This window comes from Pongo pygmaeus, chromosome 7 (assembly GCF_028885625.2).
Source record: "Pongo pygmaeus isolate AG05252 chromosome 7, NHGRI_mPonPyg2-v2.0_pri, whole genome shotgun sequence".
Classification (NCBI taxonomy): Eukaryota; Metazoa; Chordata; class Mammalia; order Primates; family Hominidae; genus Pongo; species Pongo pygmaeus.
In genome coordinates this window covers 21820162-21841502 of record NC_072380.2, presented here as the reverse complement: position 1 = coordinate 21841502, position 21341 = coordinate 21820162, and the positions used below count along the sequence as shown (strand labels likewise).

Genomic DNA, 21341 nt, shown 5'->3' with positions numbered 1-21341 from the left:
CTGGCTCCTGCCGGGAGGATCACGGGGCATCTTCCTGGTAACCAGGTAGGAGCTGCATTTCTTGATTTTTTTTGTTTCCTAGGAAATTTACCAAGTTTTGGCCCAGGAGTTTACATGTTCTGCCCCCTAGCAAAAGCTTTCACTATTCAAGCTCCAAATGGAAGCCACGGAGGCTATAATTACACCAGCACTAGCTCAGGAACCTGCTGAGAGGAGTGGGAACGGAGCACCTGGGGAACCTGGGGGCAGCCGCAGCCCTAAATTAGCTGCTGTTCCGCTTGCAGTTGCTAACCTCCTCTCTGGGGTCCCTCCTGTTGTCTCTGCTTCACCTTGGCGCCCGGCTGCTCCACTCCTCCAGCCAGCAGCCAGCCAGCCTCTGACAGGCGCGTCCTACGACTGGCCTGGGAGAGAACCTGTCCCTTAGAGGTACAACATAATAGCCCTTGTGTCGACAGGCATCCTGGGGTCCTTCTGTCCTGGGCAGAATGGTTTGGTAGCAGCTCAAGGAATTGCCTGAGAGGTCACATGACCCAGCGTGGCTGAAGGCCCTTGTCTTGGTGGTCCTTGCCTTGGTTTCCATGTTCAGTCGTATTGAATTGCTTGCAGTTCCTCCCAGCGATTGCCCCCGCTCCCCTCTGTGCCTGGGATCCTTTTTCTGCTGTCTTCACTTCCTCTGAGTTCTCCTGTAGGTTTCAGCAGTGATGTCACTGCTTCCAGGACCCCTCCCCCAGCGCCTGCCAAGGTCTGGACGGATGCTTTTCTCTCTGCACCTGACTTCCCTGACACAGAACTCACATTGGCATGGGCTGCTCCTCCGTCTCTAGCTGTGTCTCTGGCAGGGTTACAGCCTCAGTTTCTGGGGAAGTGTCTGGCACGTAGTAGGTCCTCATTAAAGATATATTAATGGATTGATTGGGAAAACAAACCTTGATTCTCTTTCTGCCTTAATTTCCCCCAGCCTCCATTTTTTTAGTAAAAGCCTTATTTTTTTTAAGAGTGGTTTTAGGTTCATAGCAAAATTGAGAGGAACAGAGAGTTCCCATCTACCCCATACTCCTCCCCAGGCACAGCCTCTTCAACTATCAGCATCCCTCTACAGAGGGATGCATTTGTTACAATTCTTGAACCTACATTGACACATCATTATGAGGCAAAGCCTAGAGTTTACATTAGAGTTCACTCCTGGTGTTGTACGTTATGTGGGTTTGGACAAACGTCTAATGGCATGCATCCTCCATTACAGTATCATACAGAGTGGTTTCATTGCCCTAAAAATGCTTCATGCTCTGCCTCTTCCTCCCACACTCCCCACTGACTCCTGGCAGCCACTGATCTCACTGTCTCTGTTTTCCCTTTTTCAGAGTGTCATACCTTTACAATCATAGGGTGTGATACATGTCTCCTTTCATGTAGGTTTCTTCCATGTCCTTTCATGATTTGATAGCTCATCTCCTTTTATCACAGAATAAGATTCTTTTGTCTGGATGTACCCTCCCCTCTTTTATTTTTATAACAAGAAGAGAGGGCACTTTTCTCTTTCTGCCTTTAAAGGGCTATTGTTGGCCAGGCACAGTGACTCATGCCTGTAATCCCAGCACTTTGGGAGGCCGAGGCGGGCGGATCACCTGAGGTCGTGAGTTTGAGACCAGCCTGGCCAACATGGTGAAACCCCGTCTTTTCTAAAAATACAAAAATTAGCCGGGCATAGTGGCAGGTCCGTGTAATCCAAGCTACTCAGGAGGCTGAGGCAGGAGAATCTCTTGAACCTAGGAGGCAGAGGTTGCAGTGAGCCGTGATCGCGCCATTGCACTCCAGCCTGGGCGACAAGAGCAAAACTCCGACTCAAAAAAAAAGAAAAGAAAAGAAAAGAAAAAAAGACCATTGTTGGCCAGACAAAGTGTTGGGGTGAATGGCTTAGTCTTCGTTGATCATCCCCCAAGTTTCAGGTCTGGGCTGGGCCCCACATGGTCCTGTGTTGATCACTGTTGCCTACTCTATACCATTTTGCTTGCTTGATAATATTAGTCAACATTTTTTGAGCACTTACTGTAAAATAGACACTGGCCTAAATACATTTATTCCATCACCCCTTAAATACCTATTGCATAGCACCCGCCTGTCAAACACAGGGTACTAGGGACACAGCACTGAGCACAGCCCTGCCTTCCTGGAGCTTGTATTTGAGGCAAACAAATGAGTAAGTAAGTACATACCATGACAGATAGTGATGAGTGCTGTGGGAAAAATAGGTCGGAGTAGGGGGTACATGGAATGTGCATGGGGTGTTGTTACTATCTGTGGGGTGGTCAGGAAGGACTCACATATTAGGTAACATTTGAACAGAGTCTTGAAGTAGATGAGGAGAGTGGTTGTATGGCTGTGGTGGGGAGGGAGAGACTTCTAGGCCGAGGGGACAGTAAATGCAAAGGCCCTGTGGCCACGCCATGATGGGTGTGTTCCAGGAAGATCCAGGAGGCTGGGGTGGCTGGAATGGAGTGAAATGAGCCTGGAGAAAGGAATAGGAGGTGAGGCCATATACAGCCTTGCTGGCTGATGGAAATATAATATGCATCACATATATAATTCTACATTTGCTTGTAATCACAAAAAAGAAACAGGTGAAGTTATTTTTATTACTACATTTGTTTAACATCATAGATCAAAAATACCCCTTCGATGTGTAATCAAAGTAAAAATTTATGAGATACTTTACATTATTTTTTTCTTTTCTTTCTTTCTTTTTTTCTTTTTTTTTGAGACAGAGTCTCCCTTTGTTGCCCACTCTGGAGTGTAGTGGTGTGATCTTGGCTTACTGCAACCTCTGCCTCCCGGGTTCAAGCGATTCAAGTGATTCTCCTGCCTTAGTCTCCCGTGTAGCTGGGTGTAGTCCATCACATGTCACCACGCCGAGCTAATTTTTGTATTTTTAGTAGAGACGGGGTTTTGCCATGTCGGCCAGGCTGGCCTCGAACTCCTGACCTCAGATGATCTGCCTGCCTCGGCCTCCCAAAGTGCTGGGATTATAGGCGTGAACCACCGTGCCCAGCCTACATTATTTTTTTCTTATTACATTTTCAAAATCTGGTGTGTGTTTCAAGGCCTTGTGTGAACATGTGAAATGCCCTAGCCATATTTCAGGTTCAGCAGCTGTGTGTGGTGAGCGGACAGCATTTCAGAAAGCACAAATTGTTCTGTCACAGCAAATCAGACAGCACACATATAGAGGTGTGTAGGCCATGCTGAAGTCCCCGAATGAGCTGGGGAATCCAAGGGGGGCTTTGGAGCCTAGGAGTGATGGCTCTGCTGTAGGTTCTAGAAGGTTCTTTCCAGCTGCTGTGATGAGAGAAGATTGTCATGGGGTGGGGTATGGGGGCACAGGGCAAAGCAGGAGGCTGGGAGAAGGAGGCTCTTAACAGGCACAGTGTCGGTGGCTCAAATCCAGGTGGCAGCAGTGGCAGTGGTGAGAAGTGTCTGGATTCTGGCTGTATTTTGAAGGTGGAGCTGCCAGGGTTTGGCGGTGTGTGAATGAGAGTCAAGGAAGCGCCGGGAGTTTTGGCATGGGCTACTGGAAGGATGCAGTTGTTTCCAGCAGGATGAGGAAGACTGTCAGAGGTGGAGGGAAGCCCCAGGTTTTGGGGGGAAATACGGGGTTGGGTTTGGATGTGTTTAAGTGTGAGATTTGGGTATTAGGCTTGCAGCTAGAGGTGCTGAGTTGGCAGGTAGACAGATACGTCTGGGGCTCAGGGCAGAGGTCTCGTCCGGGGGTATAAATCTGGGGGTTGGAAGCACAGTGATGGTGTTTCAGGCCATGAGATGAGTCCCAGGGAGCAGGTGCATGTAGAGAAGAGGAGGCTGAGCCCTGGGTGTGGAAGATGGGACCAACAAAGCAGGCTGAGCAGGAGACTGTGGGGAGGTGGCAGGGAGCCCGGCAGAGAGTGGAAGGAGGCAGAAGGGAGGAATTGGCTGTGTCCAGTGCTGCTGATGGGCTGAGGGAGATGAGGCCTGTGGATTCCTGAGCATCCATCAGACAGGTGGGGCCAAACACCAGGCTGAAGCAGGTCCAAGAGAGAATGGGAGGAGAGCAAGGGACAGCTGGTGTAGACAACTCGATTGAGGGATTTTGCTTTCAAGGGGAGCAGAAAAATGGAGTGGTAGCTTAAGAGGGGTGTGTGGTCACGAGGAGGTCTTTTTTTAATTGAAGATGGGTGATGTAATAGCTGATGGGAATGGTCTAGAAGACAGCAAAATCATGGTGTAGGGGAGAGAGAAAAAAATGAGCTGTCTCATTCATGCTTACAAAGGCCCTATGTGGTAGATACCAATTTGCAGACAAGGAAACTGAGGCAAAGGTTCAGCCATTTGTCCCAGGTTGCAGAGCCAGTAAGTATCAGGGCCAGGAGTTGAACGCCGATGGCTAAGCTCTAGAATGCCCAGCCTTGGCCATTGTGCTGTTCTCCTCTTGGTTTTCTGGCTGGAGTTGTGAGCTCTTCCAGAGTGGGCCCTCCTCTTGCACTTTTATATCTAACACGGCACCCTGCAGAGGGCTCTGCAGAGGTAGGACCTGATCAATCTTTAATGGGCAAGTGATTAGAACACCAGGAACTGTGTGCTGGAAGTGCTCAGTCAGTCACCTGGCCCACGTGAGAGGGACGTGTGGCCTCAGCCTACCTCACCCCGAGTCCTTCCCACCACCTTGCGGGGCCTTGTGTGGAGATAGTGGTGCACAGGAAATACTGGAAAGCATTTGTAGGGTGGATGAAGAATGGATGAAGAGCTTAGACCGACGGTTCTTGCTGGCATAACTGCACTACTGGGTGTGACTTGGGTTCCTGTGCTGGGCAACCTTGGGCAGGCCCCTTGCCCATACAGTGCTTCAGTTTCCTTATCTGTAAAACAACAACGTTGGGTGAGGTGATCTCCCATCTGGCTCTCACCAGAATTCCTCAGGAGGGCATGTGTGTGCTGTCTGCACCCAGGCTGCTGACAATCCCATCATGAGCGTTGTCTGACCCCAAATGCCAGTGTCCTGCTGGTGGGTGCATGGGGGCCCCCTCGTTGTATGACGCTGAGCCAGTCACTTTATTTCCCATATTTGTAAACAGGGCCATACACACCTAGTTGCTTGCCTTTTAGGCTTGTGATGAATTTTAAGTCCACTATTGTCCTAGATTGCCATGGTACAGCTCACCCTGCACCAGGCGCTTCCTAAGCACTCCCTCAACCTGTATATTAACTCCTTTACTCCTCACCACAGCTTTAGGAGGTAGGTCCTGTAAAGTGATCCCCATTTCATAAAGGGGGAAACTGAGACACAGAGCGGGCACATGGAGGCATATTGAGTACTGGGAGACATCTCCCAGCGAGGGGGCAGCTGCGTCCTCCTCATGCTTGTGTGGCCTTTGACCTGCTCTCTTATTCCTCCTCCAGGGACAGGGGCAGACCCGGTGGTCAGCGCCAAGAGCAACCATTGCCTGGATGCTGCCAAGGCCTGCAACCTGAATGACAACTGCAAGAAGCTGCGCTCCTCCTACATCTCCATCTGCAACCGTGAGATCTCGCCCACCGAGCGCTGCAACCGCCGCAAGTGCCACAAGGCCCTGCGCCAGTTCTTCGACCGGGTGCCCAGCGAGTACACCTACCGCATGCTCTTCTGCTCCTGCCAAGACCAGGCGTGCGCCGAACGCCGCCGGCAAACCATCCTGCCCAGCTGCTCCTACGAGGACAAGGAGAAGCCCAACTGCCTGGACCTGCGTGGCGTGTGCCGGACTGACCACCTGTGCCGGTGAGTGCCGCGGCAGCCCTGGGGGTGCTGGCAGGAGGGTGCTCGCATTACCAGGCTGTGTTTTCCTTTCTCTGCATTCCTTGGGGTGCATCGAATTATGACCCTGAGTCCAGCAGAAAGGGTGTCAAAAAGGGTAAAACTGACTTGGACATGTGCAAAATGAATTTTCCATTTCATTCATCCATTCCTCATCCATCTACTTCTTTAGTCATTCATTTGTTCATTCATTCACTCAGAACAGGTTTATCTTTTGCTTACTCTGTGCTCAGCTGGGGAAACCAAAATGAACAACCCAAGGAACTTATAATTTAAAACCATAGCCTCCTTGAGTCTTGGAATAAGAGACCTTTGGGTGCAGTGGCTCATGCCTGTAATCCCAGTGACTCAGGAGGCTGAGGCAGGAAGATCTCTTGAGGCCAGGAGTTTGAGACCATCCTGGGCAACATAGCAAAACTCAGTCTCTACCTATATGTGTGTGTGTGTGTGTGTGTCTGTGTGTGTGTATACACAGACACACACACACATATATACACACGTATATATACTTACATATATTATATAGAGCTAAATTTCAGCTCAGTATAACCATGCATTCCCCCAAAACTAACTTCCTAATAATGAGGCTACACTTGTTAAGCACTTACTGTGTTCCAGGCTCTGTGCTAAGCTTTGGACATACGTTATGTCATCTAACGCTCACAATAACTCTGTGACATGGGTATTTTTACTCCTATTTTATAGGTGAAGGGACAGGTCAGGAAAATTTTGTAAACTTGCTCAAGGTTACATAGCTAATGAGTGGTAAAGTCAGGATGCAAAACTAGGACTGTCCGACTCCAGGACCCATTCCTCACCCTGACACTGGACTGGATCAGACCTGAATACAGAGTGAGCTGGCTTTATATACGTATAAAAGGGACTTTAGACAATTTAGTCCCACTTCTAAAGAAAGTTTCTGCCTAATATCCCAACGTAGGTCACGTGGCTATCAGGAAAGGTGCTCTCATAAAACGAAGAGCCAGCTCACTCTGTATTGAGATATGATCCAGTCTCAATGATCATATGAGTGAGGAATGGGTCGGGGTGAGGAATGGGTACTAGAGTCGGACAGTCGTAGTTTTGAATCATGTCTTTACCAGTCATCAGCTGTGTAACCTTGAGCAAGTTTACAAAATTTTCCTGACCTTCTGTCCCTTCACCTATAAAATAGGAGTAAAAATACCCACATCACAGGGTTATTGTGAGCGTTAGATGACATAACGTATGTCCAAAGCTTAGCACAGAGCCTGGAACATAGTAAGTGCTTAACAAGTGTAGCCTCATTATTAGGAAGGTAGTTTTTTTTGGGGGGGTTGGTGGTGGTGCATGTGTACTAAGTTGAAATTTGGCTCTATATAATTCTCATGTTTGTCCTTTTTGTTTGCTAAGTATTTATTGAGACTCTGTTGTGTGCAGTTCTTGGTCCTAAGGCGTGAGGATACAGGGGAAACAGACAAAGGGAGTGGTGATCCCAATTCAGTGGGATGAGGCTGTGGGCTCCCAGAGGAGAGAGCACAGGAGAGGGGCATCTGCCACATCCTGCGTGTCCAGGGGAGGAGGAAGCCTTGAGCTGAGCCTTGGGAAACCAGGAGGAGAAAGCCAGGGAAGAAGCCTGTTGGAAAAGCATGGCACAGGCTGGAAGTGGGAGAGGGCCTGGGTTCTGGGGAGCTGCAGGTGTTGGGCACATGTAGAGTGGGCCATGATGGGAGGCTGCTTGAGAAATGGGGATTGTAATGGGTGCAGGTGTTTATAGATTGCCTGTTGTGTTCTGGACACTGTTCTAGAGGCTTTCTGTCTCATTTAATCCTTGCAACAAAACTGAGGTAGGTGCTATTATCTTTACCTGTCAATGAGGAAACATCTGGCAAGTTACAGAGGAAGTAACTTGCTGAAGGTCACACAACCATACATTTCAGAGTCGGATTCCAGCTAAACTGCTTCTTTCCAGTGTTATTGAGTGCTCCAGACTAAGATAGTGAGTGTGGGTATGGAGAAAACTGGATTATTTCAGAGGAGATTGGGAAGTGGCCTTGATGGGACCAGGTGACTGGCTGAAAGACACCTGGAGATAGAACCCTGGTGGCAAGAACTATTTCTGTTTTGTTTACTCCACACCCTGTCCTGCATGTAGAGCCTGGAACATGATGAGCATTCCATAAGGTTACTTGAATGGATAAATGAATGATGTTTGCCATGTTTCCTAGTTGAGTAATTCTGGGGAGATGGAGCCATTCAGTGGGGGAGGTATTGGACATGCAGCATTTGAGGGGCCTGGGGGACGATTGCCACCTTCATGGCAACACGTAGGGGGCACTTGGACTTGTGGGTCTCGACCTCAGTAATGAGGCTGGAAAGAAGAGATGGGTTTGGAAGTTATTGAGTACTTTGCTGGTGATTAAAGCCACAGCAGTAAATGAGATGGCCTAGGAGGGGTTGCTAGAGCTCAGGAGGGAGTCTGGGCTGGAGATGCCCGAAGATTTAGGCATCCTCAGTGTTTAAGTGATAAGGCTTGGAGCGAATGGTGGAGGCAGAAATCTACTGGAAACACCAGTGCTTAAGGGAGGGGCAAAGGAAGTAGGATGTGAGACTGGAAGGGAAGGGGGTTTCAGAGGGAGGAGGTGACTGAGCTGTGGTGTCTCACAGAGTGTGTATACGTGTGTGTGCATGTGTGCATGTGTATGTATGCCTGTGTGCATGTGCATGTTTGTGTGCATGCATGTGTGTGTGTGTGTGTGTGTGTGTGTGTGTGTGTGTGGTGGAAGATGGACCGCAGTGGGCCCGGCCTGGCAGGGAGGCAGAAGTAGAGGCAGTGGGCACAAACCACCTTCTTCAGAAGGAACCAGGGCCAGGGCCAGGGACCGCAGAGAGATGGGAGATGGGGAGGGAGAGCTGGGGCCCTGTGCACACTGAAGGGGAAGCGCTACTTTGTTTGGTTTGCAGAACAAGCTCTCCTGGGGTTCGGAGAGAGGCCAGATCCCAAAGCTAGCTGCAGGGCTTAGGGAAAGCTCTGTGAAGAAGGTGGGTTTTTCTCTTTTGCTTACTTAAAAAAATATATCTTATTGCCTACGCAAACCGATTGAGGCGATAGAAGATGAAACTATGCATACCACAATGAGGAGGGCCAGCCTTAGAGAGGAGGAGGAAGCAGATATGGCCACGCTGCCATTTGCCATAGTGACTGAACTTGAGCTCTGAGCTTCCTGGTTGCTGGGATAAAGGGGAGGCTTGATGGGCCACATAACCCCCCAAACAGGATAGATGGGAGTGTGATTTGAGACACATTTGCTTCTTCTTCTGAATGCTAAAATGACCTTGGGGGCTGCATCCTACACAGCTGCGTGGAATGATGGAGCAGACGGGAACTGGGCCTTGAAGGAACTGGAAAAGACCAGCATGAATCCAAGCCCAGGACCCAAGCATAGGAGTGGGCCAGGTGTACTCAAAAGCTGGAGGACTGCAGGGGGCCTGGCAATGGGGCCTGGAATCAAGCCGCTCAGGTGTCTGAACTAGGCATCTCAGGCAGAGGAGTGGCTGGGACACTGCACCCATTTTATTAGTATTGCTTTAAGGAAGGATGGATAATTCGACAGCTCCTACCAGGTCTGCAGCCCTGAGATGGGGGAATTTGGAGCAGGGTAACTTGTGGCTTGGAGAATGTCTGTGTCAGTTTAAAGAACTAGAAGCATTTTTTCTTTTCTTTTTTTTGCTTTTCTGGAGGTGGGGGAAGCTAGGAAACAGGAGAATCAAGTGATACACTTCACACAGTGGAACGAGAAAGGGCGTTTAAACAGGGCTAAGTATTGGGAGGGTCAGGACTGAGGAATCCCGGGAGCTGAGGGCTGACAGTTTCTGAGGTGTGCTGAGCCAAGCAGATGAGCTTCTTGCACTGGGAAATAAATTTAAACAATGGCGACTCCAGGGCCCACAGACAGTGCTATGCTGGATTATTGAATTAGGTACACAGCTCACTTTAGGAGGCCTGGGATCCTGAGTAGGAAATTCTGATTGCTCCAGGATGTGGCTGGGTGAGCTCCTGATCTTGAAGCAGGGCGTTCTTCCAGTCCGTCTTTCCGTATCTCCCACCAACACACCCATCTGCATGCAAATTTCAATGTGGTCCCGAAGAGGCAGGGAAGGAATGAGGGCGGAACCTGCATTAGGAAGAGTCTGGCAGGAGCATGGAGAAGTGTCCTTTAGGGAACCTTGCGCATGATGGAGAGTTGAGGTTTGGGGTGGGGTGCATTGAGACATGCAACCGGAGCAACAAACTGAGACACACAGACACTGCAGGTGGTGGATGGAGGTTGCTGTGGTGGTGCCCCAGAGTCAGGGGACCTACCTTTACTCTTCACCTGCCTGGGGCCTCCTGCATGGTCCTCGGTGGGCTGTTTTACTCCTCATGCCCTGGGGAGGGTCTTCATCTATCAAATGAGGGTGCTGAACCAAGTCATCTGTAGGGACCCTGAGGTCTTACAAGTCTATGGTTCTGATTCTATTGAAGCAGTTTTCCTGTCTGCCTTCTCCCTCTGCTCCTGCCCTCTCCACTGGAGGTTATTTTACTGGAGAGATGAGCTCTTGGTATAAGGGGAAATGACTCAGCCAGCCTCATCAGGGTAGATGGTGTGGGAGCAGGTATTTGAAGGGCCCTTCTCACCAGGCTCTTCCCTGGGCTGGGCCTGGAAGGAGAGGAGTGGCTTCTTTCTACACTCTTGCAGGCCTGACTTGCTGACCCAAGTGTCGCTGTCCCCAGAATCCATAAAAGTGCTCAGTTGTCCTATGATGCCCGTTGTTAGCATCAGAGGTGACAGGTGGCTCAAGAGGGGCACCTGGAGAGCAGGAAGCCAGGTCATGGCTCTCAACTGTGCCTGGGAAGGGGTGCACTTCTTCCTTTCCCTGGTTTGACTTCCTCCAGGTTTCTGACCGCAGGTGGAAATCTTCATTCTGAAAATGGGAGAGCCCAATGCCAGGGTGTTTGCAGCAGGAACTGCAGAACCCCCAACCTGCCTTTGTTGGTACTTTAATGAATGAAGCTGGCCTTGATGGGTGTCCTGGGAAAGCCTCTCTGGGCTTGCGACTCTGGAAGTAAGGCTCCAGCCCTTGGCATCTCCTAGGAACATGCCCATGCTGCAGTGCTATGGCACCCAGCCCTGATGCAGCCAGGCCTGCTTGGCCCCTGTGGTCCCTCCTCCTGCTGAGGGAGTTGGCCTAGAGATGCCCAGGCCTCCTGCGGGGGGAATCTTGGTGGAGGATTCTTGGGGGAAGCTCTTCCAGGGCCGACCTCACCTGGCACTACATGAAAGTAAGCGCATCGATTCGCCGTGCGGCACACTGCGTGGCAGGCCTCGTCCATCACCCGTGTGAGATTTAGCAGGCTCTGCATGCTGTCTTATTAAATGTCACCAACGATAAAGTGTTAGAGGTTTCCTTTGATCTAGGGTTTAAAGATGCCTTGGTTAAACAAGGATATCTGCTTGCTGGGCCTCGGGGTTTTGGGAAGCACTTCGGAATCCTCCCATCATCCTTTGAACTCAGAGCAGTTTGGGGTCAGTGGCTGAGGATGGAGCCTCTGGGAGTGGAAGCTTTGGGCTCTACCGACAGTTCCACCTGGCTTTGAAGTTGCATCTCAGGAACCTTGGCTCATGTCTTTGGCCTTTGGTTCATATCCCACGAGCCTTAGGGCTGTGGACTTAAGCTAAGTGAGCATCTAGGGATAGATCAGGAGAGACGTTTCCTTTAAAATACTTCTGATAAGGAGCCTGGAAAGCCTGGAGAACTTCTTGGAATGCATCCATGGCATTTGGCTGGATTCACTCCAACCCCCACAGTGGGCCAAGATCTACATTTTAAAAACACAGTCTTTCAGTTTTTACCCTCTCAGCTTACAGCCATTGCAAAGATGGTCTCAGAGTGTGTGTGTGTGTGTGTGTGTGTGTGTGTGTGTGTGTGTGTGTGTGTGTGTGTGTGTGTGTGTGTGTGTGTGTGTGTGTGTGTGTGTGTGTGTGTGTGTGTGTGTGTGGTTGGGGTGTCGTGGGAGGATGATTCTGTTGTTCTCTAAACTGTGTCCCTACCAGGCCTCATTTGGAAGCGGTCCTCTGAAATGCCCTGTTCCTCTTAGTCTGCCAAGAGAACATAAATAACTCCTTGCTGGCTCCGTGCCATCTCCTGGGCTGTAATTTAACCTCTGGGTGCTGAGGATGTGTATAAATAGTTTCCAGCCTGGAGCTACCCTGGCAACCTGGGCCCTTTCCTGCAGTGGACACTGCCCTCATCAGAGAGGCTTGTTGGGAAGCAGAGGAAGCTGGGCTCACCTCCCTCAAGGCTGTCCTCAGGGGTTGGGAAGGAGTCTCTTCCACACACTCTCCTTCTTGCCCAGCATGGGGGGTGTTCAGTATCTTCAGGCAGTGTGGATGGACAGGTTTGGGTTTGATTCTTGGCTCCTTGGGACTGTCCCTCAGCTTAATGGCTTTCCATAGGATCTGTTGGCTGATGTTTTTAGCAGACCATGTCTAAATGGCAGCAAATGATTACTTGCACGGGGTAGGTGGGCTGTGGTGCTTCCAAGCCTTCATTCCCTTTAAAGTAGAGGTCCTTGAATATCTTGAAATTATACAGAAAGTTTTGTGTGTATTTTCTAGAAAGAAATTTGTTGCATTCATTAGATTCTCTAAGGGTTCCTTGATCTCCCAAAGCATAAGAACCTCTTCCTTCTCTAGATGACCAACTTGGATTGGCTCCCTAGAGAAGGATTTTGAGTCTGGCTCCTGGCTCAGTAGCAAAGAGGGCTGTGATTGATTAGTGATGCCTGCAACAGGCATAGGAGGGGCAGCATGGATGTTCCACGGAACCCAGCCAGTCCTCCCTGGGGCCAGCAGATTACCTATAGCAGGAGGAGTGGGGGTCCTGCGACTATTTCTTTATTAATTTCATTACTCTTTATTGGTCATCCACTTTGGGCTAGGCATTGTGTTCGATTGGGAGAGTTAATGAAGTAGGTAGAGCTCCTTGTCCTTGTGGTACTTAGAGCCTAAGGAGGGGGCTCTGTGTCAATCGTGTCTGTGGTGGGAGAGGAGCCCCACTACCATTGTAGCTACAATTGTGTAGATGATAGCTTTTCACTCAGGTTCTCTTGAAATCCCAATTCTACTAGGTCTTCCCTGGGTAACCCTGCTGGCATTGCAGAGCAGCCCTTACTTAGGGGAGATGAGTCATAGAAAAGTAAAATCTTGCCCAGGGGCCCACCAGGCCTTGAGCAGTGCCCAGAGTCCAACAGCCACATCCAGCCCCAGAGCAAAGCTGTGCAGAGGAGTGTGGGGGGGAAAAGGCCACCCACTTCCTGAAGAACCTAACTGCAAGGAGCCGAGACTCTAAGATCTAGCTTCCCCTTGGGGATCCCATGTGGCTGCTGTTGCTGGTCTCAGTAGGGGCTCTGCTCACTCTTTAACTCTGGGCCAAGGGTCCCCGAGTGACCCTTCCTGGAATTTCCTGCGACATGTTGAGACAAGGCTGGAATGCTGGATATTACTTTGCTAAAGGCTCTGGGGAAATAAACACAGAGAGAAGCTCCAAACCAGAGCTCTAGTTTACAAGATAGGATTCATGCTTCGCCCTGCTGTGGCTGCTACTGCTTGGCAGCGCTGCACAGAGCCTTGACCTTACCTTTACAGGCTTCTCTCAAGGCATTTGGGCTCCAGAGGCTCACACCCCAGGTGGATGAGATGCGGATCCTGTTTGGCTAAGGCTCCCACTTGTGGAGTTGTGCTTGAGGACCTAGGCATCTCTGAGTGGTTGGGGAGGAGTGACCCATTCGTGACAGGTCACTTACGCAGGGAGAATCCGAATGCAAGCCAGCATAGTTTGTTCATACCAGAGGCCTCACCTACAATTGGGCGTGTGTTTGTTCACACAGGGGCAGACATACTTTCAGCCACCCTGGTCTTGTATTGTTCACACTGGCTCCTTGAGTGTTTCTGCTTTCACTCACTGGCATGGACTATCTCCTTGCCTAGTATCTTAGTCAGTACAGGCTGCTGTAACGGAATATCATAGATTGGGTTGCTTCAACAGCAAACATTTACTTCTCATAGTTCCAGAGGCTGGAGATCTGAGATCCTGGCTGGGTTCTTGATGGCACCTTGATCTATAAAGGCCCCGTGGTGAGGGCCTTTTTCCTGGTTGTGTCCTCGTATGGTCTTTGTTGATGTGTGCATGCAGAGGCAGAGGAGAGAAAGAGAGAGATCAATCTGTTGTCTGTTCCTCTTCTTATAAGGCCACTAATCCCATCATGAGGGCCCCACCCCCATGACCTCATCTAACCCTAATCACCTCCCAAAGGCCCCATCTCCAAATACCATCATGCTGGAGATTAGGGGTTTAACATATGAATTTTGGGGAGACACAAACACTACATTTATAACATCTAGACTTCCCCTCCATCAAGCCTGGTTGGCTCCCATCCTATATTTTCCCCTGGCCCCTGCTTTTCCAGACATTCTCTAGAACTTGTCTGTATCCTTCCTGTGACATCACGTGGCTTTTCTTTAATATTTTTCTTCCCAATCAGGCCTCTGTTTTTTAATATTCTAATTTTATATTACTACCTCATTGGCGTCTTTCTTTTTTTGTTTGTTTGTTTTTGAGATAGAGTCTTGCTCTGTCACCCAGGCTGGAGTGCAGTGGCATGATCTTGGCTCACTGTAACTTCCACCTCCCGGGTTCAAGCGATTCTCCTGCCTCAGCCTCCTGAGTAGCTGGGACTACAGGTACGCACCACCACACCTGGCTAATTTTTATATTTTTAGGAGAGATGGGCTTTCACCATGTTGGCCATGCTGGTCTCAAACTCCTGACCTTGTGATCTGCCCGCCTCAGCCTCCCAGAGTGCTGGGATTACAGGTGTGAGCCATTGGGCTTGGCCAGCTTATTTCTTTAACAGCTATTTGTTGTGTGCCCATTCTGTGCCAGGCACCATGCTAGACACTGGCTACCCCCTGCAGAACACAGTATCAGTGGTCTCTGCTCCCTTGGAGCTGACAGTCTGATGGAGGAGGCAGATGGTGAGCAAGCCCACAGACAAGCATCTAGATAATGTTGCTGAAATGAGCAGGATGCGGAAATAGAGAATAACAGGGGCAGAGAGGGGGAATCTGCTTGGCCAGGAAACGTTTATCTGCAAGATGACATTTAAACTGAGACCTGAGGAATGGGGAGCCTGGTGTCAGACCTAGGGAGAAGGAGCGTCACATGCAGAGGGCATAGCATGTGCAGAAGTTTGCAGGAGGGAAAGAGGGGAAAGGTGTGGCTGGGGCAGCGGGGCTCGGAGAGAGAGGCACAGGTTGAGGTTGGGAGGCAGGCAGGGGCCAGATCACTCGGGGCCTCGCAGGCCACAGCAAGGAGTTTGGACTTCTGAGTACAGTTGGAAAGGAGCTTCTGAAGCCAAGCAGTGCATTGTGAAAAATTGTGATAAGAAAGTTTACTCTGGCTGCTGTGTGGAGAATTAAGGGAGGAGGTGAGAACAATTGCAGAGAGGCCAGGGAGGAGGTTATTTTAGAATCAGTGGATCAGAGATGATGGCCACTCGGCCCAGGGTGGTGGCCAGGTGGAGAGAGATAAGTGGATAAATTGGAGATATTTCGCAGGTAGGAATGATATACCTGGTCTGTGGCCTGAGGGTGTTGGAGGAGCTTGAGGATGACTCACAGGCTTCTGGCTTGAGCAGCTTGGTGGTGATCACGGTGCCACTTTCTGAGATGCCGAAGGCCTAGGGGGAGATAAATCAGGCATTCCATTTGGGCATGTTAATTTCGAGATGCCTTTGAGACATTCATATCTGGCGCTTGACTGGGGTTGTAAATTCTGGGGGTCATTAGCATATTTATGGCATTTAAAGCTAGAGGAATGGGTAGGATTCTCCTAGGGAGAGTCTGGGTGGAGAGGAGGCACTGGGAACCTGCCTGGCACCCTGTCAGTGCCCAGTAGTGCTGGGTGCTGTTATTATGGTGTTGTAGGAGTCAAAAGAACATGTTCTGAAAAAGAGGGAATGGATAGCTGTACCGTGTGCTGTAGAGAGGTCTGGAAGGATGAGGACACCTGGGTCACCATTGGATTTGGGGACATGGAGGGCCTTGGTGACTCTTACACAGAAGTTTTGATGGATTGGTGATTACAGAAACCTGATCGGGGCTAGAGAAATGTTGGCCAGTTGGTTGGTTAGAGCTTCCTGGGAAAGACGTTAGTGGAAAGGGAAGATGTCTGCCCCTTGGGTGGAGACATGGCTGAGGAGAGCTCAATAGTGGTTTGGCTTTGATGGCTGAGGAGAGCTCATCGTAGTTTGGCTTTGGGAAGTGTGGAGTGAGGAAGGCAGGAGAGTGAGAGTGACCCTGCCATTGCAGAGAAGCCAATCCCAGCTGCTCTGTCATCACACTGGGCAAGTCTCAGCCTTGGGACCGTCTCTAGTGTGGGGAGCACACCGCTGTTGGTCTTTGATACTGACTGTCCACTGCACTGTGCTTAGGACCCTAGAATGACCCACCCGCCATGTCCTCCCCGGGCTCGGAGGGGCCATGGTATGGCTGCCACCAACTCAGCTTCTCCTACTATGGCTAAAAGAGTCCTTCAGGTGTGGGAAGAGACTCTTCCCCACACCACTGTGCTCTTGTGAGCAACCTGGATGGCCCAGCCCCTTAGAGAAGCCAGCTCTCGGGCTGCCCAGAGGAGCCTTGCTTTTCAGCTTTCAATCTTCCTCCTCAAGGAGGCATTGGAACGGTGCAGGGGCTGTTGGAGAGGTACCCCTGGCTCCTGCAGTGGAAGTCCTGCCCAGGGTGTTTTGAGGACGTGGCCTTTCCCGTGACAGCCTTGGGATGTGCTCTGCCTTCCGTGTGGGCATTCCCAGGGGGAGGCAACCCTGCTCTCCTTCTTGTGAAGTGGCTTGTGGCACCTGGGTGTCCTGGATCCAGCTCTCAGCTTCAGGGCCCTTTTGGGGTCTCTCATGGAAGACTCAGAGGCCTCATGCAGGTAGCCCTGTTATCTCAGGGTTCTCTAAATGTGTTACTTAATAAGAGGACAAAGTCAAGTCGGGGGGAAGGGGTCCTGGATTAGGAGTTATACTAAATCCTCACACTACCCCTGCAGATAACTAACTCTCTGATCTTGATGGAAATTAGGGTGAGTTGCTTTGTTAGGTAGTGAGTTCCCCATCCTCAGGTGCAGAGGCTGGAGGTCCTCTTGCCAGCATTAGAGGAGTGTCAGGGAAGGGGTCTTGGAGGTGAGTGGGCACATCAGATCACTACTGGCATCCTCCTGCTTAGAGCCGAATGAGGACATTGACTTATGAGCAAAGGAGCAGTGAGCTATTTGCTCTTCATATAGAGGGAGAGGGAAATTTGGAGATCACTGTCCCTACTCTCCCTGGCCCAAGACACATTCTCTGAGTCCAGGAGGAGCCCTCCGGAGCATGTGACCCTTCTTCCCTCTATCCATGGGGGTGCACTGTGATCTCTGGGACGTGCCCAGTAGAAGAATCCTGATGAGCTGGGGTCAAGCAGATGCTCACTCAGCAGCTGCAGGAGCTGGGCATGTTCTTCAAAGCATGGAGCTCCTGTTTTCCTTGTCAAAAAAGGACAGTAGCACCTCCATGGAAGCTCTGGAGTCCATTCAGGAGGCCTTTCGTGGAGCTCTGTGTCTGGGAGCCTTGCACCTGGGATGGTGGAGTGAACCGCAGACCTTCCCTAAGGCGCCCACAGGCTCGCCCTGGCTGTGACATGCGGGGCCAGCCCCCACAGGCTTGGTGGGGCTGTTGAGAAGGCCTCTTGGAGGTGGTGTCTAAGCTGGGTTTGAAGGAGGAGTAGGCCTGTACTAGGAGGAGGCCGTTCTCTCTGTTCCTTGCAGAGGGCACATGTGTGTAAAACTGAGGTACCCCAGAGGAAAGAGGGACCCAGCTCACAAAGCCCTGGACGTTGGGCCAGGGAGTCTGATTTTCCCCAGAAGACAGTGGGGAGCCATGAAGTATTTTAAGCAAGAGATAGACATGATTCAACTAGTGTTTTAGAAAGATCCCTTTGGCCGCTGTGTGCAGATGAATTGGAGGAGAGAAAGGCTGGAGACAGAGAGTCCCTTAAAGAAGCTGAAATGTGATGGAGTCTGAGATAGGACCAAGGCAGAGGGCAGAGGGCAGAGGGCAGAGGTTATGTGGTCAGAGACCTTCAGAGGTCAGCTCCCAGGGCCTCACTGGATGCAGACAGTGAACGGGGGAGTTTGGGATGGTGCTAAGGTCTGTGGCCTGGTGGCCAGCTGGCTGGTGATGTTGTCACCTGAGAAAAGGGGGTGGGGAGGAGGGGAGGAGGAGGAGGGGGAGGAGGAGGAACAGGGGGAGGGGGATGAGGAGGGGGAGGGGGATGAAAAGGGGGAGGGGGATGAGGGGGAAATGGTGGTCCTTGTCTGGCATGGAGGGACAATGGGTTTCAGACTTATTTGAAAGCCTTCGGAACATGCAAGAGGAAATGTCAAATCCAAAAAGTGTTTGTGTATCTGGGAGTTCGGGAGAAAGGCTGGGGCTTGGGATGGAGATTATGGGATTAAGGAAAATAATGCATGAAAAGCAGCAAGCATCCGGCCCGGCACACAGGCACATGGTAAACATCATTCCTTCAAAGAGTGTTTAAGCTCATTTGGGGAGACAGGGCTCACCCATGTGAACCACTGTTAACTATGAAGAGGAGGCCCTGTTTAATTAGGTGTTGTAAGGATTAAAGTGCTCGCTGTAGGCATTCTGAGAAGGGAAGCCGTGAGGCTGGGAGAGCCAGGGAGAGTGGTGTGGAGACAGGGTCCTGCGGCGGGGGCCAGACGGAGGGAGGCTGTCTTGGGCGGAGGCTTCTGGGAGAGGAGGATAGGAGGGGGAGGCAGGACTGAGCCTCCTGGACGGCGGGACTGTCCTGCTCAGGGCTGAAGGTGCCAGCTGAGGGAGGAGAGTCTGTGCATGTAAGGTTGGAGCTTTGGGACGTCCTGGAAGACACTGAACAGGCAGGGGCTCCCCTGTTCCTCCCAGGCCCCGCACCTACCAGTCCTCAATTCCAGCCAGCTCAGGGTTCTCTAAAGGTGTTGCTTGATAAGAGCACGAAGTAGAGTCAGGTGAAAGGGGTCCTAGATTAGGAGTTACACTAAATCCTCACACCACCCCTTTTTTTTTTTGAGACGGAGTCTCACTCTGTCGTCCAGGCTGGACTGCAATGGCGCGATCTTGGCTGACTGCAACCTCCACCTCCCAGGTTCAAGCGATTCTCCAGCCTCAGCCTCCTAAGTAGCTGAGACTACAGGCGGGCACTACCATGCCTGATTAATTTTTGTATTTTTAGTAGAGATGGGGTTTCGCCATGTTGGCCAGGCTGGTCTTGAACTAATTCTATGATCGTGTTGGAAATTAGGGTGAGTTGCTTTGTTAGGTAGTGAGTTCCCCACCCTCAGAGGGACAGAGGCTGCAGGCCCCCTTGCCAGCATCAGAGGAGTACTGGGGAAGGGGGCTCTTTTAGGTCCCTGCTGAGCATGTGTAACTTGGACCTGCTGTTTCTTGGGACAGGTGAAAGGAATAGATGATGTGCTCTTGGAGGCCTCCCCTCCCCTCCCCTCCCCTCCCCTCCCCTCCCCTCCCCTCCCCTCCCCTCCCCTCCCCTCCCCTCCCCTCCCCTCCCCTCCCCTCCCCTCCCCTTCCCTTCCCTTCCCTTCCCTTATTTCTTCCTTTCCTTCTTTTCTCTTACTTTTTCTCCCTAATTCTCAAAATGAAATTCACTTTACTGCTTTGTTGATTATAAAAGCCCTATGTGCTCATTATAAACATAATTTCAGGACAGAGCACAGTGGCTCATGCCCGTAATGCCAGCACTTTGGCAGGAGGATTGCTTGAGGCCAGGAGATTGAGACCAGCCTGGGCAACATAGTGAGACACTGTCTCTATTAAAAATACAAAGGAAAAAATTAGCGAGATATGGTGGTGCCTGCCTCTAGTCCCAGCCACTTGAGAGGCTGAGATGGAAGGATCGCTTGGGCCCAGGAGTTCGAGGCTGCTGTGAGCTATGATCTTGCCACTGCATTGCAGCCCGGCAACAGAGTGAGACCCTGTCCCTAAAAAATTAAAAAAAAAAATCAGACAAGACAGAAAGGTATACCTAAAGAAACTAGAAATTATCTTCAATCCTAACACCCCAAAATAAGCCATGGCTAACATTTTGGAGAATGTAACTTGCAGCTATTTTTTTAGGTGCATATACATATTTGAACAAAAATGATGTCACACAGTATGTGTTGTTTTGTAGGCTATTTTTTTTTCTCTCTAAATACATTGTTAACATTTTCCCACTGGCTTTTTATGAGAGTCTGTTTTTTCCTGATGGGTGTGTGTCCCTGTGGATGCTTGAACAGCTTGGCTTTTGCACACTTGTCCATCCACTCTCATTGAAGAAATGCGTGTCTGGACCCGAGCCTGCCAGATGGTAGGGAACAGCCGTGTGCTAGGCTTTCCAGGGGGAGGGGATGCACAGGCAGTAAGACCCTCAGAGAGCTCTTGGATCCCCGACGTGGGACTTCCCAAGGTAAAGGGAAGAGAGGGAGCCCGAATGAACCAGTGGTCTTCACAGCAGGTGGGGAGTGTTTCTGGGCAGTTTCCTTTTCTTGAAAGCAACAAGAATGTGGCCAGGTGCTTTAGCTTACACCTGGAATCCAAGTACTTTGAAGACGGAGGCAGGAGTTCAAGAGCAGCCCTGGGTAACATAGTGAGAGCCCATCTCTACAATTTTTTTTTTTTTTTTTTAATTAGCTGGGTGTGGTGGCATGGGCCCGTAGTCCCGGCTACTCGGGAGGCTGAGATGGGAGGACCGCTTGAGTCCTGGAGGTCAGGCAAGGCTGCAGTGAGCTGTGATCATGCCATGACACTCCAGCCTGGGTGACGGAGTACAGACCCTGTCTCAAAGAAAAATGAAAACAACACAACAATGAGCACCCGGCCATATTCTTGTTTCTTTCATTTGGGCTTATGAAACCTCGCCTTTAAGGGGGTTGGGCAAGTAGGGGGTCCTCAGAGAGACCAGACTCAGCACCAGCAGTGGGTGGGGAAGGGTGCATCTCCGCATAGCGGCTCTCTGTGCCCTGGACCACCTTGCCTACTGGCCCGAGCACTCTGCCTCATCTCCTGTGTGTGTGCGAAGGAGAAGTGGGATAGAGGTGATCGCTGGTATTATGGTGCATAGCAAGAGGCCTGGCAGGGGTGGATGGGGGGGGGGCCTTGGTTTCCACATCTTTCTACACATTCACGATGGGATAGATGTGTGCTATCTAGAAAGGCAATGGCCGTGGGGCCTTGGAAGACATCGTTGTGCCTGAAAACATGGTTGATGGACTCCACGGGATTTGAGACTTCACCTTTGTGAACCCTGAAAACTTGAGACAGATCTCAGTCAATTTAGAAAGTTTATTTTGCCAAGACTGAGGATGTGAGCCCGTGACACAGCCTTAGGAGGTCCTGATGACGTGTGCCCGA

General features: G+C 50.7%; 1 protein-coding gene across 3 annotated transcripts in view; it reads left to right on the top strand.

Annotated features, from left to right (window-relative positions):
* GFRA2 (GDNF family receptor alpha 2) overlaps positions 1-21341 on the top strand; it is a 100552-nt gene that overhangs the window by 34611 nt on the left and 44600 nt on the right. For all 3 annotated transcript variants that reach the window (XM_054499193.2, XM_054499196.2, XM_054499195.2), the window contains one exon: positions 5428-5782. In XM_054499193.2, the coding sequence (XP_054355168.1) occupies positions 5428-5782 (355 nt within the window). The remainder of the gene's footprint in view (positions 1-5427; positions 5783-21341) is intronic.